The sequence below is a fragment of the Stenella coeruleoalba genome, assembly GCF_951394435.1.
Source record: "Stenella coeruleoalba genome assembly, chromosome: 8".
NCBI lineage: Eukaryota > Metazoa > Chordata > Mammalia > Artiodactyla > Delphinidae > Stenella > Stenella coeruleoalba.
Window position 1 is genome coordinate 61,365,576 of NC_137154.1, and position 14,835 is coordinate 61,380,410.

At 38.0% G+C, this 14,835-nt stretch overlaps 1 protein-coding gene across 14 annotated transcripts in view; it reads right to left on the reverse strand.

The window, feature by feature from the left end:
* Positions 1-14,835, reverse strand: part of DLG2 (discs large MAGUK scaffold protein 2) — a 2,041,348-nt gene that overhangs the window by 1,007,680 nt on the left and 1,018,833 nt on the right. For 12 of the 14 annotated variants that reach the window (XM_079928919.1, XM_079928927.1, XM_079928925.1 and 9 more), the window contains one exon: positions 11,288-11,449. In XM_079928919.1, coding sequence (XP_079785045.1) covers positions 11,288-11,449 — 162 coding nt within the window. The remainder of the gene's footprint in view (positions 1-11,287; positions 11,450-14,835) is intronic. The other 2 variants (XM_079928924.1, XM_079928913.1) reach the window with 1 other exon arrangement.

A 14,835-nucleotide genomic window follows, 5' to 3' on the forward strand; every position in this document is an offset into this window, starting at 1 on the left:
TGGTGGGCTAGTTCTAGAGAGCATTCTTGAATTGTGAGGTGCTGTGGTAGGTCCTATGCCCACCATTTTCTTCTTCCCTTTTTCCAACTTCTGGCTTAAATATGCAGGATTATTTGAGGTATGCTGTTGGTACCCTTTCCAATTAATGATAATTGAAGCAAGAATTGTTTCATTTGCTTAATTTTGACCAGGAGCTTTTGTGCCTGGATTCAGTATGTCTGTCAAGGCCATATTTCACTCAACCACTTTCCTCTCACCAAGGTCTGGGGCTGGAACAAAATGCATTATTCACAAATATGCAAATCTCTGCCAAACCCTTCTTAGGTTTTTATTAACTAAGAGCTTCTCAATTTAGCCTCACAAATCTGTCCCTCCCCCCCCCCCCAAGACCAGATGCTTCCTGAACCATCAGGTCAGCTGCTTCTACCATCTAGTGGTGAGAGACTGAAATGAATGAAGGTTACATTTTTGAAAATTACTTTTTTACTAAACTAGCAAAATCAGCTTAGTTTTCTCATTAGTAATATTACTAAAGGCACTATGGCTAGAAAGGAAAAAAATAATACATTTTTTCAGTTGATGGTCAAGATCCCATGACTATTGGAGTCAAATATATCTCATAAGGTTTTTTCTTTCCTTCTTCCTTCCTTTTCCCCTCTCTCCCTCTCACCCTCTGCCTCTTTTTTCCTTCCTTTCTTTCTTTCCTTCTTTCCTTCTTCCCTTCCTTCCTTCTTTCTTTCCTCCATCCCTCCCTCCCTCCTTCCCTCCTTCCTAAAATTTGTGATCAAGTAACAAGGCACGAAGGGACTTCCCTGGTGACTCAGTGGTTGAGAATCCGCCTGCCAATGCAGGGGACGTGGGTTCGATCTCTGGTCCGGGAAGATCCCACACGCCATGGAGCAACTAAGCCCGTGTGCCACAACTACTGAGCCTGTGCTCTAGGGCCCGTGAGCCACAACTACTGAGCCTGTGCACCACAGCTACTGAAGCCCGTGTGCTCTAGGGCCCATGTGACGCAATTACTGACCCCGCGTGCTGCAACTGCTGAAGCTGTGTGCCGAGATCCCGTGCTCTGCAACAAGAGAAGCCACCACAATGAGAAGCCCATGCACCGCAATGAAGAGTAGCTCCCAGTCACTGCAACTAGAGAGAAAAGCCCGTGTGCAGCAACGAAGACCCAACACAGTCCAAAAAAAATAATTAATTAATTAAATTTTAAAAAAAGTCATCTAGTGTTTGGTCAACTCAATTCTAGGCACTACAGAGGTGCCACATGTTTTTAATGTATAAGATATGATCCTCTTTTACTAGAAATGTATAACAGTTTAAAAAATAGAAACATTAGACTACTAAGGGAACTACTACTACTACTACTAACACTGTAGTAAATTACTCACTGCTTCATGGTCTCCTCAGTGGTCCTCTGTGGCCATAAAACCCCCAACATGGTGGTACTGTTCCCTGTGTTTCAGTCCCCAGCAGCCTCCTCTTCCTTTCCTGAGCAATCCCATCCACACTGCTTCAACTACACAGAAGATGCCTAAGTCTCCATTTCTGGATCAGATCTCTCTAAATTCCCAGATCTTTATTTCAAACTGCTTGTTAAAACCTTCTACCTGAGTGCAACATCAATATCTCAAACTCAGTTATTCAGATCTAACCTCAGAATCTTTTCACCCCATACTTAAATCTATTCTTCCTTTAGCAGTCTTGACTACCTTTCACAATACCTCCTCTACACAACTGGTCAAATAAAAAATGTGTGGATTAACCTCTATTTCTCTCTCCTCTATCTTCTATACTTAATAGTTCTCAAGTTCCTGATGATAGCTTTTCCTCAATAATCTTTCTAGTTTATTCCATCCTCCATCCCCAATGTCTCTGCTGTATCTCAGAGCTTGTCCACCTGTTGCATTTTGCCTGATGTCCTTGATTGTGATACACCCTTTTCTTGTTTTTCTTCCACTCTGCTACATGACATGACTAATGGTCTAATTTGCAAATCTGACTAGGTCTCTCCTCTTTTTAAATTGCGTAGTCATTCCTCATTACCTACAAGGTGAAGTCCAATCTCTACATAAGGCCCTTCATTACCTGTTCCCATCTATCTCCCTTGCTTGATGGCATGCTTTGGACCCACTTCTATACCCCTTCTTAATCCTTATATTCCATCCCTCTGCCCTACTCAATTATAAATAAAAATAACCTGCCATTTCTAGAGTTCTTCCATACTGATAGACAACTGCTGGAGTCTAGGACAAACTTGACCTTTCTGCTTTATCTCCAACTTCCTTCAAGTCAAAATAAGCTCCCCTGTAATGCTTACTCTGACCATACCTGTCCCTAGATCTCCAGCTCAGAGAAAATTAAACCATTTCTCTAGGTCTTGGGAGCATTTTCCTCTTCTTTGCTACTTTCTTTATTGCACATAACATGACATGTTATAATGTATACATCTCCAAGTTTGTGAATCTAACTATTGCTTGTAAGCAACTTGAAGGCATATTCCTCTTTGTATCTTCAGGGAATAACATAGAGCCCAGCATACAGGAGAAGGTCGAAGAGATTTTACTGTACAAATGAATGAACTGATAAATAAATGAATCAATCAATACACATAAGAGGTTCTGTTCATATTAAACTTAACTGCATCTCAGAAATGCTAGATGATTTTCCTGAGGTTACCCAGCCAGAAAGTACAGAGTCAGGATTCAAACATTTATTTTTTTGGATCCAAAGTCCATGAGGTTTTACAATAACCACACTACTTTCTGCCTGAAAGTAATGAAAACCTGAACAGGGATAATAGCTGTGGATAAAGAGAGGAAGATGAGAACACTAAGACATTTGAAAACAAAGGAGAGATTAAAATTTAAAAATCCATAAATGTTTCTAGTTTAGAAAATTAAAATAATACTAATACATACTAATATCAAAACATCAATAGCAATAAGGATAGCTGCCATTTTTGTGTATTTCTTATGTGTCAAACACTGAGCTCTTTTTACAGAGCTCAGACTTTATAGAAACATATGAGTGAATGCCATTATTTTACAAATAAAAAAACTGAAGCTGAAGGAGGTTAAAAAAACATAAGCAAGTTCACACAGCCAGTAAGTAGAGGACCAGGTACTCAATCTGACTGAGGCTGCTTCCAAGGCCAGAATACATTTTTATGTTAAACTTTTCTATTGGTTGTAATCGTCATCATATATGTGTCTGTTATAGTATTTTCAGAAGTCTATGTGTCCAAACAAAAAACAATTTTATTTGGGAAAAAAGGTCTCGTGACCAAACACGTTTGGAAAATACTGTGTGTTAACCACATCCCCATCTTAGAGGTTTATATTTCATATTATCATATTAGAGCCCGAGAAATCATTCAATAAGTTAATGGACTTAACCTCTCAAATGTTTTCAGCATTCATCTCTTTATTTTCTTTATAATGCTGACAAAATCCCACCAGACGCACTTTGGGAAACCCTGGTTTAGTTTCACTGTAGATGTCAATGAGGGAGAAAGAAGAAAAATAAAACAAAACAAAAATAAGATGTGGTCCAGCTCACAGGAGCTTACACATTTATTAGGAGCAAGATAAATGGAATATCTAAAGGAAAGGACAATACCTAGTTCCACAAAATTATTTAGGTTGATAGAATAAGGTGCATATAAAAAAGCTAACTATGCAAACTCCACGTGTCATAGGACATTATAACCAAGTGGAGTCGGTCAAGAGTTAATAGGAAAGACTTCACGAAGAAAGATCCACTGTACTGTTGGCTAAAACATACTTTCCTATAAGGCAGGCTCTGGCAACCCTGTTAAGAAAATAGTTGTGCAACAAAGTACACGTTATTTTTCCTGCCTGCAGTTCTGTATATTAGCTTCCTCATTTGTGAGAAATCACCCCCTATAATTTCCCCAAACTTGCACTGCCTCCAGATTCTCCATTGTTTTTCCATATATATTCAACAAATGCCCAGTTGTTCAACGGAATAAGAGTCTATCCTAACTTCTTATATTCTCACTTTTTGGTAAATCTTCCCAGAACTGTTTATTCTGGTCTCAGTGAGAATTAGAAGATAGAAAATCATATTTATCTGATTAAAGCAATTCACACCAATCTATGAAAAAAACCCTTTAATCTTCCTTGTAAATAATCATTGCTGACTTTGACTGTAAGACATACCATTTTTTATGCACCCTAGGAGATGCTGCCAATTTTAACTGCAAGATATCATTGATTTTAGGACACATCCAGATTTCAGATATGTAATACATGAGGAAATATCAGGTTTAAAATTGATGAAATTCCGTATCAATGATTAGGGGACAACAGATAGAGAAAAACAAGAAGTCTGTGCCTTAATTTCTTGCTTATTTTAATATCAATATCACTAATCCCCCAGAAGGCAATTATTCATAACTGTTCATATTGCCATTTACAAATAACAAATTTAACAAAGTATGTGTTGAAGGACCGAGAATATAATAATGAGTAAAACCAACATACACCCTGACCTTGAGGGCGTTCGTATAATGATGATATACTGACAGTAAATTTATTAAAACAAAACTAATGGTTATGAATAAAAGTAGAATCAAAACAACTGGTTGGATTTGTGGTCTAACAAATATCATGTTAATGTGAAACAGAGCATAGAGAGTAGCTTTATTCATTTATTGATCAATGTTTGAACGTGTAACTTCTACATTGCTCATTTCTGAAAATTATAAGATAGTTTATAAAATTAAACACACTTGGAATGAACATTTTAAGAGACGAATAACCAAATAAAAATGACAGAAAGAGATCTTGCCAGGTCCTGGGAAGGAGAAGCATGAGGGTTGTGGTGTGGACTTACCTGGGTTCTCTTCACCTAGTGTGAGGACTGTATCTCAATGCAGAAAACGCTCCAATTGCTCAAAACAAAGTATGCCTCCCTTGATGAGAAACAAATTCTTACAATCTCAAGGGATTCTTCAAAAGGGAGCTAGCTCCCAAATAACTACTTTTTGTCATGGGAAAGCAACATAATCCTTGGGAGTTTACTACTGGGTGAATTGAAATATTTTAAAGATAGAACCTATTTTCCTTCTATTTCCTCATCATGCTCCCATCTGTCACCACACTTCATGGTTCTCATTTAGGAAACTAAATGTCTTACACATTTGCTTACATTTTATATTTGCTTAACTTTTAAGAATAAGGTTATATGAAAAAAAATGACCTTCAAATTTTACACACCTGGAGCCAAGGAAGGAAAATTTGACATTAAGATCTCTTTAAAAATAGTAGAACCATTTAGAGGAAGGTAATATAACACAGGAGTGATAATGAATACAGATTTCGTATCCAGAAAGACCCGAGACACAAATATTGGCATTCCTATTCACTAGTTCTGTGGTTGAAGGGAACTATTTAATTTTAACATCAGGTATAATATCTCATAGAGGTCAAATGAGATAAATAAAATAAATGATTTTGAAGTATTTGTCATGGTAGCAGGTTGATGATAATAACAAGATCAAAAGCGACATTCGGTTGTGCTTACTATGTGCCAGATACTCACTAAACATGTATTATTTCATTCAATTAGTATAAAAATCCTATGAGATAAATATTATTGGTACCTTCATTTTACAGATGAAGAACCTGAGATAGAGAGTTAACAGATACTCTGTAAAGAGTACTCTGCTAGATGCTTGGGGTCTCACAATACCTAAGATTCAGAAATTTGAAATCCTACTGCAGAGTGAAGATAAGTCATACATAATTAGAACTGAGGTTCCCCAGGAGAGTGATGTGCATATTTATTTATTTATAACACCTTTATTGGAGTATATATTTTTTACAATGGTGTGTTAGTTTCTGCTTTACAACAAAGTGAATCAGCTATATATACATATATCCTCACATCACCTCCCTCTTGTGTCTCTCTCCCTCCCTCCGTATTCCACCCCTCTAGGGGTTCACAAAGCACTGAGCTGATCTCCCTGTGCTATGTGGCTGCTTCCCACCAGCTATCTATTTTACTTTTGGTACAGTATATATGTCCATGCCACTCTTTCACTTCATCCCAGCTTACAGTTCCCCCTCCCCATGTCCATAAGTCCATTCTCTATGCCTGTATCTTTATTCCTGTCCTGACCCTAGGTTCTTCAGAGCCATTTTTTTTTTAGATTCCTTATATAAATGTTAGCATACAGTATTTTTCTCTTTATGACTTACTTCACTCTGTATGACAGTCTCTAGGTCCATCCACCTCACTACAAATAACTCAATTTTGTTTCTTTTTATGGCTGAGTAATATTCCATTGTATATATGTGCCACATCTTCTTTATCCATTCATCTGTTGATGGACACTTAGGTTGCTTCCATGTCCTGGCTATTGTAAATAGAGCTGCAATGAACATTTTGGTACATGACTCTTTTTGAATTATGGTTTTCTCAGGGTATAAGCCCAGTAGTGGGATGGTTGGGTCGTATGGTAGTTCTACTTTTAGCTTTTTGAGGAACCTCCATACTGTTCTCCACAGTGGCTGTATCAATTTACATTCCCACCAACAGTGCAAGAGGGTTCCCTTTTCTCCACACCCTCTCCAGCATTTATTGTTTGTAGATTTTTGATGATGGCCATTCTGACTGGTGTGAGGTGACAGCTCATTGTAGTTTTGATTTGTATTTCTCTAATGATTAGTGATGTTGAGCATCCTTTTATGTGTTTGTTGGCAATCTGTATATCTTCTTTGGAGAAATGTCTATTTAGGTCTTCTGCCCATTTTTGGATTGGGTTGTTTTTTTTTTTTTGATATTGAGCTGCATGAGCTGCTTGTAAATTTTGGAGATAAATCCTTTGTCAGTTGCTTCCTTTGCACAATACCTAGGAATAAACCTACCTAAGGAGACAAAAGACCTGTATGCAGAAAACTATAAGACACTGATGAAAGAAATTAAAGATGATACAAACAGATGAAGAGATATACCATGTTCTTGGATTGGAAGAATCAACATTGTGAAAATGGCTATACTACCCAAAGCAATCTACAGATTCAATGCAATCCCTATCAAACTATCAATAGCATTTTTTCACAGAACTAGAACAAAAAAATTCACAATTTGTATGGAAACACAGAAGACCCCAAATAGCCAAAGTAATCTTGAGAAAGAAAAAGAGAGCTGGAGGAATCAGGCTCCTGGACTTCAGACTATACTACGAAGATACAGTAATCAAGATAGTATGGTACTGGCACAAACACAGAAATATAGATCAATGGAACGGGATAGAAAGCCCAGTGATAAACCCACACACATATGGTCACCTTATTTTTGAGAAAGGAGGCAAGAATATACAGTGGAGAAAAGACAGCCTCTTCAGTAAGTGGTGCTGGGGAAACTGGACAGCTACATGTAAAAGAATGAAATTAGAATACTCCCTGACACCATACACAAAAATAAACTCAAAATGGATTAAAGACCTAAATGTAAGGTCAGACACTATAAAACTCTTAGAGGAAAACATAGGCAGAACACTCTATGACATAAATCACAGCAAGATCCCTTTTGACCCACCTCCTAGAGCAATGGAAATAAAAACAAAAACAAACAAATGGGACCTAATGAAACTTAAAGGCTTCTGCACAGCAAAGGAAACCATAAATAAGAGGAAAAGACAACCCTCAGAATGGGAGAAAATATTTGCAAATGATGTGCATATTTAAAATAATGTTTTACTGCCCTTTGTTTCCCTGCCACCTATCATGATACGCCTAGTAGAGAGTCAATTAATACTTATTGAATTGATCTAAACTGGCCTTTATTACAGGCCAATTTCTTTTGTGGAAGATTCTAAGGTAGCATCTGAAGAGAAAGCATCCCCATCTGGAGGCAAGGAAAATAAACCGCTAAATTGCATTTCTCCTTCCAACCCCATACTTCACACTGGCCAAGCCACTCTAATGAAAACAGGCTAAGCAAGCCCATCTATCAGCCAGGCAGCCGTTGTCCTCCAAAGGCAGATGAATCTTAGAACTGAGGTTTCAGGTGCTATGCGGTGATGGAAGAAATGACTGTCAAACCTGCAACAATGAGATTACTCAGCTAATAGTTCAGAGCCCGCTGAATGTGACATTTAAACTGTTCTCCAGCAATCTCACACTCTGTTCAGGCATGCCACATGTAAGTTCCTAATTAATACTAGAGAACCCCATTGTCTTCTAAGTAGGATTCAGGGAGCGCTATATGATTGTGTGTTCTGCCTCCTCACTCTTCCCCCTTTTAATGCTTGACCCAAGAGCACCAGACAGATCAAAGAAGCAACAACGTTGAAAACATGCCAGGTCTAATGGAGAATTTGTACCCTCTTAGCATTTCTATAACTTTAATAGGCTTCCTTTATGAGAAAATAACACATTAGATTTTAATCATGGCAGGTTTGCCAAACACTTGAACTGTGATAATATAATAACCTCTTAACAACTTGATTAGGAAATGTGTCCTGTTGCTACAAAAATACACGTGCTTGAGCCTGATAGTGCAGTGCTGTGCTGGGCCAACTCGTCCTGTCTCATGAGAGCCTCATGGGCCCATCTTTGCAAATATATTCAGTAGCTTCAGGTTGGTAGCCTGAAATCAGCAATGATGGGTGTGTTTACACCACGAAATTGGCAAACTCAACACATTGGGGTGTTTTCTTTTCTGGAAAAATTGTGCACATTTATCTCTATCATTGTTGCTGGTAGAAGAAAGGTACACAGTCTCTCCATTAAGACGATCTAAGAGTGTATCTTGTTGAGCACAAACAACACCTCTAGAGGGTCATGAGGGAAAAGTCCCGGCCCCAAAATAGCTACCTCACAGCCTGGGTGCAGAAGTCCTGGATGAGGTCACCTTTCCATTCTCTTCACAATACACTGGTGTGTGTGTGGGGGGGGTCACACCACTGAGCTGGTGATTCCAAAAAGGAAGGAAAGCCTATACTAACCTTGATGTTTCATATCAGAGATTTATTATTCACAGGTGGCTACTTTTAAAGCAGATGTGGGAAACCTTTGATAAAAGACATCACTATAGTAAAAACATAAAAACCAAAATTTTTTTTAAAGAACATAGTAAGAAATAAGATAGAAGGGAGCAACAGAAACAGAAAACCTAAGCTAAGGAAAAGCCATCAAAGTGGAAGACACTTAACTCTGAGATTCCTAGAATCAAGGGATAAAGGAGAGATAGGAAAGAGCCCTTTATATTTGAGATACGATCTTCAGCAAAAGCAAAATTTCCTTCAACTCTAATTGACATTTTCCAAATGAGGCACGGAGTAGCATAACACATGGTATAATCACCAAACTGTAGATGTTCAGATAATTATATTATCAAGTATATGCTAAAAATTTAATATACAACATGAAGATCTGATAGTGCTTTTATTATTTTGTTCATGTTTTTTACTGTTGCCAGGCTAGCTTTAGACTAGTCTCCATTGTCCTTCTCAGCTTAAAGCCATTGGGAGCTATGCTCTAGAGCTGATTAAAAAAGGAAGTGGTAGGAAGCGGGGAAAGACAAGTTGGGAGGCCAAAAAGGAAGGGAGGCTTCGTGGAGGTTCTTACAGGGATTCTTTCATCCGGTTAGAAAGAAAAACATCTGAAGTGTAAATACTCTCTGTGCAGTCCAGTCTCCCAGCTCTGCCCTTTCTCAGTTTACACTGGTCAGCACAGATTAAGGATGAGCAATTGTTTGCAAAGATGAAAGGTCCTTAAAGCAGGAAGGTATTCATCTGGCCACAGGATAGAATCATTGATTCCTAGAGTTAGACTGGAACTTAGAGATAATTTTGTGTGCTCTCCTGCTGAAAAAGGAGTCCTTTCCACCATACCACTGCCAGGTCATCATGCAAGCCTGATTTCTAGGGACAGGGAATTCCTGCTTCCCAAAGTAGTACTTTCTGGGGGTAGTTCTAGCTGTCAGAAGTTGTGGTCTTATAATGATCCCAAATATACCTTCCTGTTAATTATGCACAGTGGTTCTGCTTCTGCACACCAATATGGAGTTTCCCACATGACAGCCCTAAGTATAAGAAGGTAAATTCCTGTTCTCCAACCTTTAATCTACTCTTCTCCTGGCTAAAAATACCTATTTCCATCCATCAGTCAATGATTTCCAAAGAGACTCTGGGAAGAATTGAACCATGGATTCCAGCGGCAAAATATTTACATATTTCTACATATTATAAAATATTTACTGGCATTTGACAATTAGCCTAATATTCTAACTAATTTGTGGTAACTAGCACTAGTTTACTTGATAATGCAGTTTTAGGATGCCAGGGTATTAAACTATACCAACTTTTGGAGCTATATTAAATCTAATTTAGCCTTTCTTTGATGTTCTGGAAGGTATAATAAGGTCCCAGAAGGCATCAGGTCACCCTTCATGGCTACATTTTTTATTGCAACACAGCTATATGAAAGTGCTAGTGAAGTGAATGTTGTAGCTAACAAAATAAAAGAAAAATTCTTTTAGCAATATCAAGGGGTTATTTGGTAGTTTTTTGTTTTGTTTTGTTTTACATTTCAATTGTCTTCTATTACATCACTGACTCTAGTTCCATTTTTCCTTTTTTGACTTTAATCAACACTTATAAGCTTTTATCCAAGACACAAAATCCATAGCATCAGCAAAGCAAAAGACAGAGTAAACTGCACCCAAGGAACACAGAAAATCCTTACTCTCATTTCATTGTCCCTCTTGTCAAAATAGCATTTATCAAGCAATTGTTTTAAATTAAAGAAAAAAAGTAGAAAATGTTGGAAAAGTATGACACCACATAGAAAGAAATATAAAATAGAGCTGTTGATGAACCAACTCACACATTTTCCTTTTTCGTCTACATGGTAAGGCAATTACTAGGTGTCATCATGTTATATTTACTTCCTTTGTTTTATCTGGAGCCAAGAATAAGATGGAGAGATAGATCTGAACAAAACTTGATGTCCTCCTGGACTTTGTAAATGCATGGTCAGCTTATTTTCCCTTTTAGTTTTTCACTGTTTGCTCTTTCCTTAGCCCATTCTCAACAACTAAAAGGATTTGCCAGACATTTCAACAAATAACTGTAAGAACTTCCCTGTGTCAGGAATTCCCAGTAAGCCTCCAAACCACAGAAAGACCCTTTGGCAACCATGCCTCACTGTAGCGTTTTAAAAGAGCCTCACTTAAGGCCAGCAAACATCTCCCTTAGCAATGCAAACCAGTCACTGCCGCCAGCTCTAAGAGCAAAAGAACTGACCTTCAGAGGAGAGATGTGTGACTGCAAGACGTATCCATGGACATTTTCTATTTGAGACAGGTTCTTTTCCGATACATGCACAAGTTCAGGGCCTCTCACTTCGTGGGTCAGTCGAGGTAAGGAATGATCATGTGGAGTGTCCTCATCTTGATAGCGATACTTCTAGGAAAAAAAGACAAGAAAGAGAAAAGCATTAGCGTTTGCAAAGGGTACAATTCTGAACGTCACATTCTCATTTCATTGACAGGACACAGTGTGTACCTATTGCTGACATCACCAAACAGGCTTTGCTGCAGTCTCTTTTGGGGGTCACCATTAACCAAGTCAAGTGGAAGCAATACTGAACCAATCATCAATACCAACCAATGCTTGTTTTTGCTTGATAATGCACTATCTCTGTTTATAAAATACAGAAGGGTGATAACAAATAAGACTGAGACTGTTTACCTAAGTAGGTGAGGAGGTAACCCTCCAAATGACCAGAGTAGCTAAATATGTGCTAAAAATTCTAGGTCAAGGATGGAAAAGAAAAAGTACTGAGAGAGAAGACAGAATTCTGATACAATCATTCAGGAAACCTAATTTTGATTCAGATTATGTCCAAGCCTTAAGTTCTCTAGGAAATAAGGGAAAATTTTTGCTACCTGAATTTTTTGTATTGGCTTTAAAGGAAGACAATCCTTTCTTACTTTCATATCCAAGGAAGAGGAGTGTTGATTTGGGTTAGTTGGACTCCAGGACAAAAGATCACAATTTCCAAAGATGGAGTTTTCTTTTAAAGGACTTAAAAATCAAGGCAAAGGGTCTGGCTATATTATATTGATATGATTCCCTGAGGGGAAAGAGATAATAGTTCCTTCTCTCTTGGTCCCTTTTCCTCTTTGTCGTCTTCCTTCTATATGCCTATAATAGTAAGAGCATCCTCTGGCAAAGGCCGTGCTTTGAGTCTTCCAAGCAGACCTAAGGAAGCTGGCAGAGAAGGAAAAGGGTCAGGACAAGGCATGGTCAGTGGGAGAGTAGACATGGCCATGGGCCAACCTCCGTCTTCAGCGTTGGCCTGGGTTTCCCTCTTTTCTGTCTCTCTTTGCTTCTCACCCCTTTTCCTTCAGACCTGTCCCATTAGAGTCTCATTATTTCAAGGCTACTGGTCTACTTGCGAAAGAAAAAAGGGAATACTCTATATCCTACCCCCAACCCAGTTAATAAAATGTTAGTTTGCCTTGCTTTGTCTTTGTTCCCTTTGAATGGCACAGGGATATTAGGGGCAATGGTCCAAACACTGTCATAACACTACCTCGGGCTTACCTGTGATGTCTAACCTCATCCCACTGCCCATTTATTATCATCACCAACAGTTATTTTTATCACATCAGGTTACTAACAACACATCTTCTTAACAAAATCATGCCTATGTTTCTTTCATTTTTAGGTGAAAAATATGACTTCTTGGACATCGGTTCTCTGTCTGACTCATAAACTGACAGTAACAAGAAGAACCACCCAGGGTTGGTAATTCAATCTGATGTCCATTCTTACTCAGAAGTTGATTATCATTACTTGTATTTTCCAGGGAGGCTTTCTACAATGTTCCAAGCTTAATATTAGTTTCAAAACAAAAATTTCAGCTAAAAATATCTTGACTGAAGTTTGCAAAGACGCTCATCTATTTCTTTCACTACAGTTCCTCTTATCTATGATGCTCCATTTTACTTATGAGAAAACTAACATTTAGAGAGGTTAAGAGACTTGTCTAGGGTCCCCTAACTAGTGGTCCTTAGAGCTGGGATGCTGTCCAGATAATTTGAATCTGAATCCTCTTTCTACTCTCATCATCCCCTCCTCTACTCACATAAGGCGATGAAGCCCAAGCCTGATAACAGAATCAGCAGCTTGGTATAAAACACTTCATGGAGAACACACAACAACCTTCATGGAGGTCAGAACATTTCCGTGAAGTACAAAATACCATACTTTCATTTTCCTAACTCTATGAATAATTTGGGAAGGTAATCTGCCTCAGAAACATGAATCCAGTTTAACATTCATACTTGATCCGTTATGTGTTGTTCACTGGAAGTGGACTAATGTCATACATATGCCCATTTTAGCGTCTCTGGCTTTCAGCCCATCTGCCCTCCACATCTCCTCCCCCTCTTGAATTTTCTCTCAGGGAGGCACTACCATCTATGCAATCACCCGAGCCAGATAAGTAGGAGTCAGTGAGACTCCATCCTCTCTTTCACCACCCCCTACCATCTGTCAATTTACTAAATCACTGAGTCTGCCTAATTTATATCTTAAATAGTTCTTGAGTCTACCCCATCCTCATCCCCCACCACCTCCACTAACCACTGCCCACGTTCAGGTTTTCAGCTCTCAGCTGGACCACAGCAACAGCCTCTGGACTGGTTAGACTGCTGCTGAGATTGCCCCTTTCCCATCCATCCTGTACGACATGGCAGGGAGCTGGCGTTCTGGATCTCAAACTGACAGAGTCCTTCTCTTCAAAACCCTTCAGTGGCTCCCACTGCCCACGTGACAAACCTTCAGCTTCCTTATCCTGCCATAAGCCACCTCCCAACACCACTACATGAGCTGAGTCCCCACTACTTCTAAACTCTTTTATCTCACCACTCTTACCTCAGGGTTATGGAATAAATATAAACCTATAAACCTATTTATATAAATATAAATATATATATTTATATAAATATAAATATATATATTTATATAAATATATATATTTATATAAATATATATATTTATATAAATATAAATATATATATTTATATAAATATATATATTTATATAAATATATATATTTATATAAATATAAATATATATATTTATATAAATATATACCTCAGGGTTATGGAATAAATATAAAGATTTTTTTTAAATGTTAAATATGCATAACATAAAATTTACCATCTGAACCATTTTTAAGTGTACAGTTCAGTAATATTAAGTATATTCACACTGATGTGTAACCAATCGTCAGAATCTTTTCACCTTGCAAAACTGAAACTCTATATACCCATTAAACAACTGCCCATTTTTCCCTTCTCCAGCCCCTGGCAACCACCATTCTACTTTCTATTTCTATGAATTTGACTATTCTAGATACCTTATGTCACTGGAATCATACAGTATTTGCTTCTCACGACTGGCTTGTTTCATAATGCCTTCAAGGTTCCTCCATATTGTAGCATGTGACAGGATTTCCTTCTTTTTAAGGCTGAATAATATCCCATTTTATGTATATACCATATTTTGCTTATTCATTCATCTGTAGATGGGCAGTTGATGGCTTCTACCTCTTGGCTATTGTACATAATGCTGCTATGCACATGCACGTACAAAAATGTCTTTGGAACTATGCTTTCAATTCTTTAGGATCGATACCCAGAAGTGGAATTGCTAGATCATATGGTAATTCCATTTTTAGTTTTTTGAGGAATTCTTTTAAGCTTTTTAAAATTTAACATATGTAAAGCCATATTCATGTCACTCATAACAGTCAGGAAGTGCTTGTGTTCTAAAACATA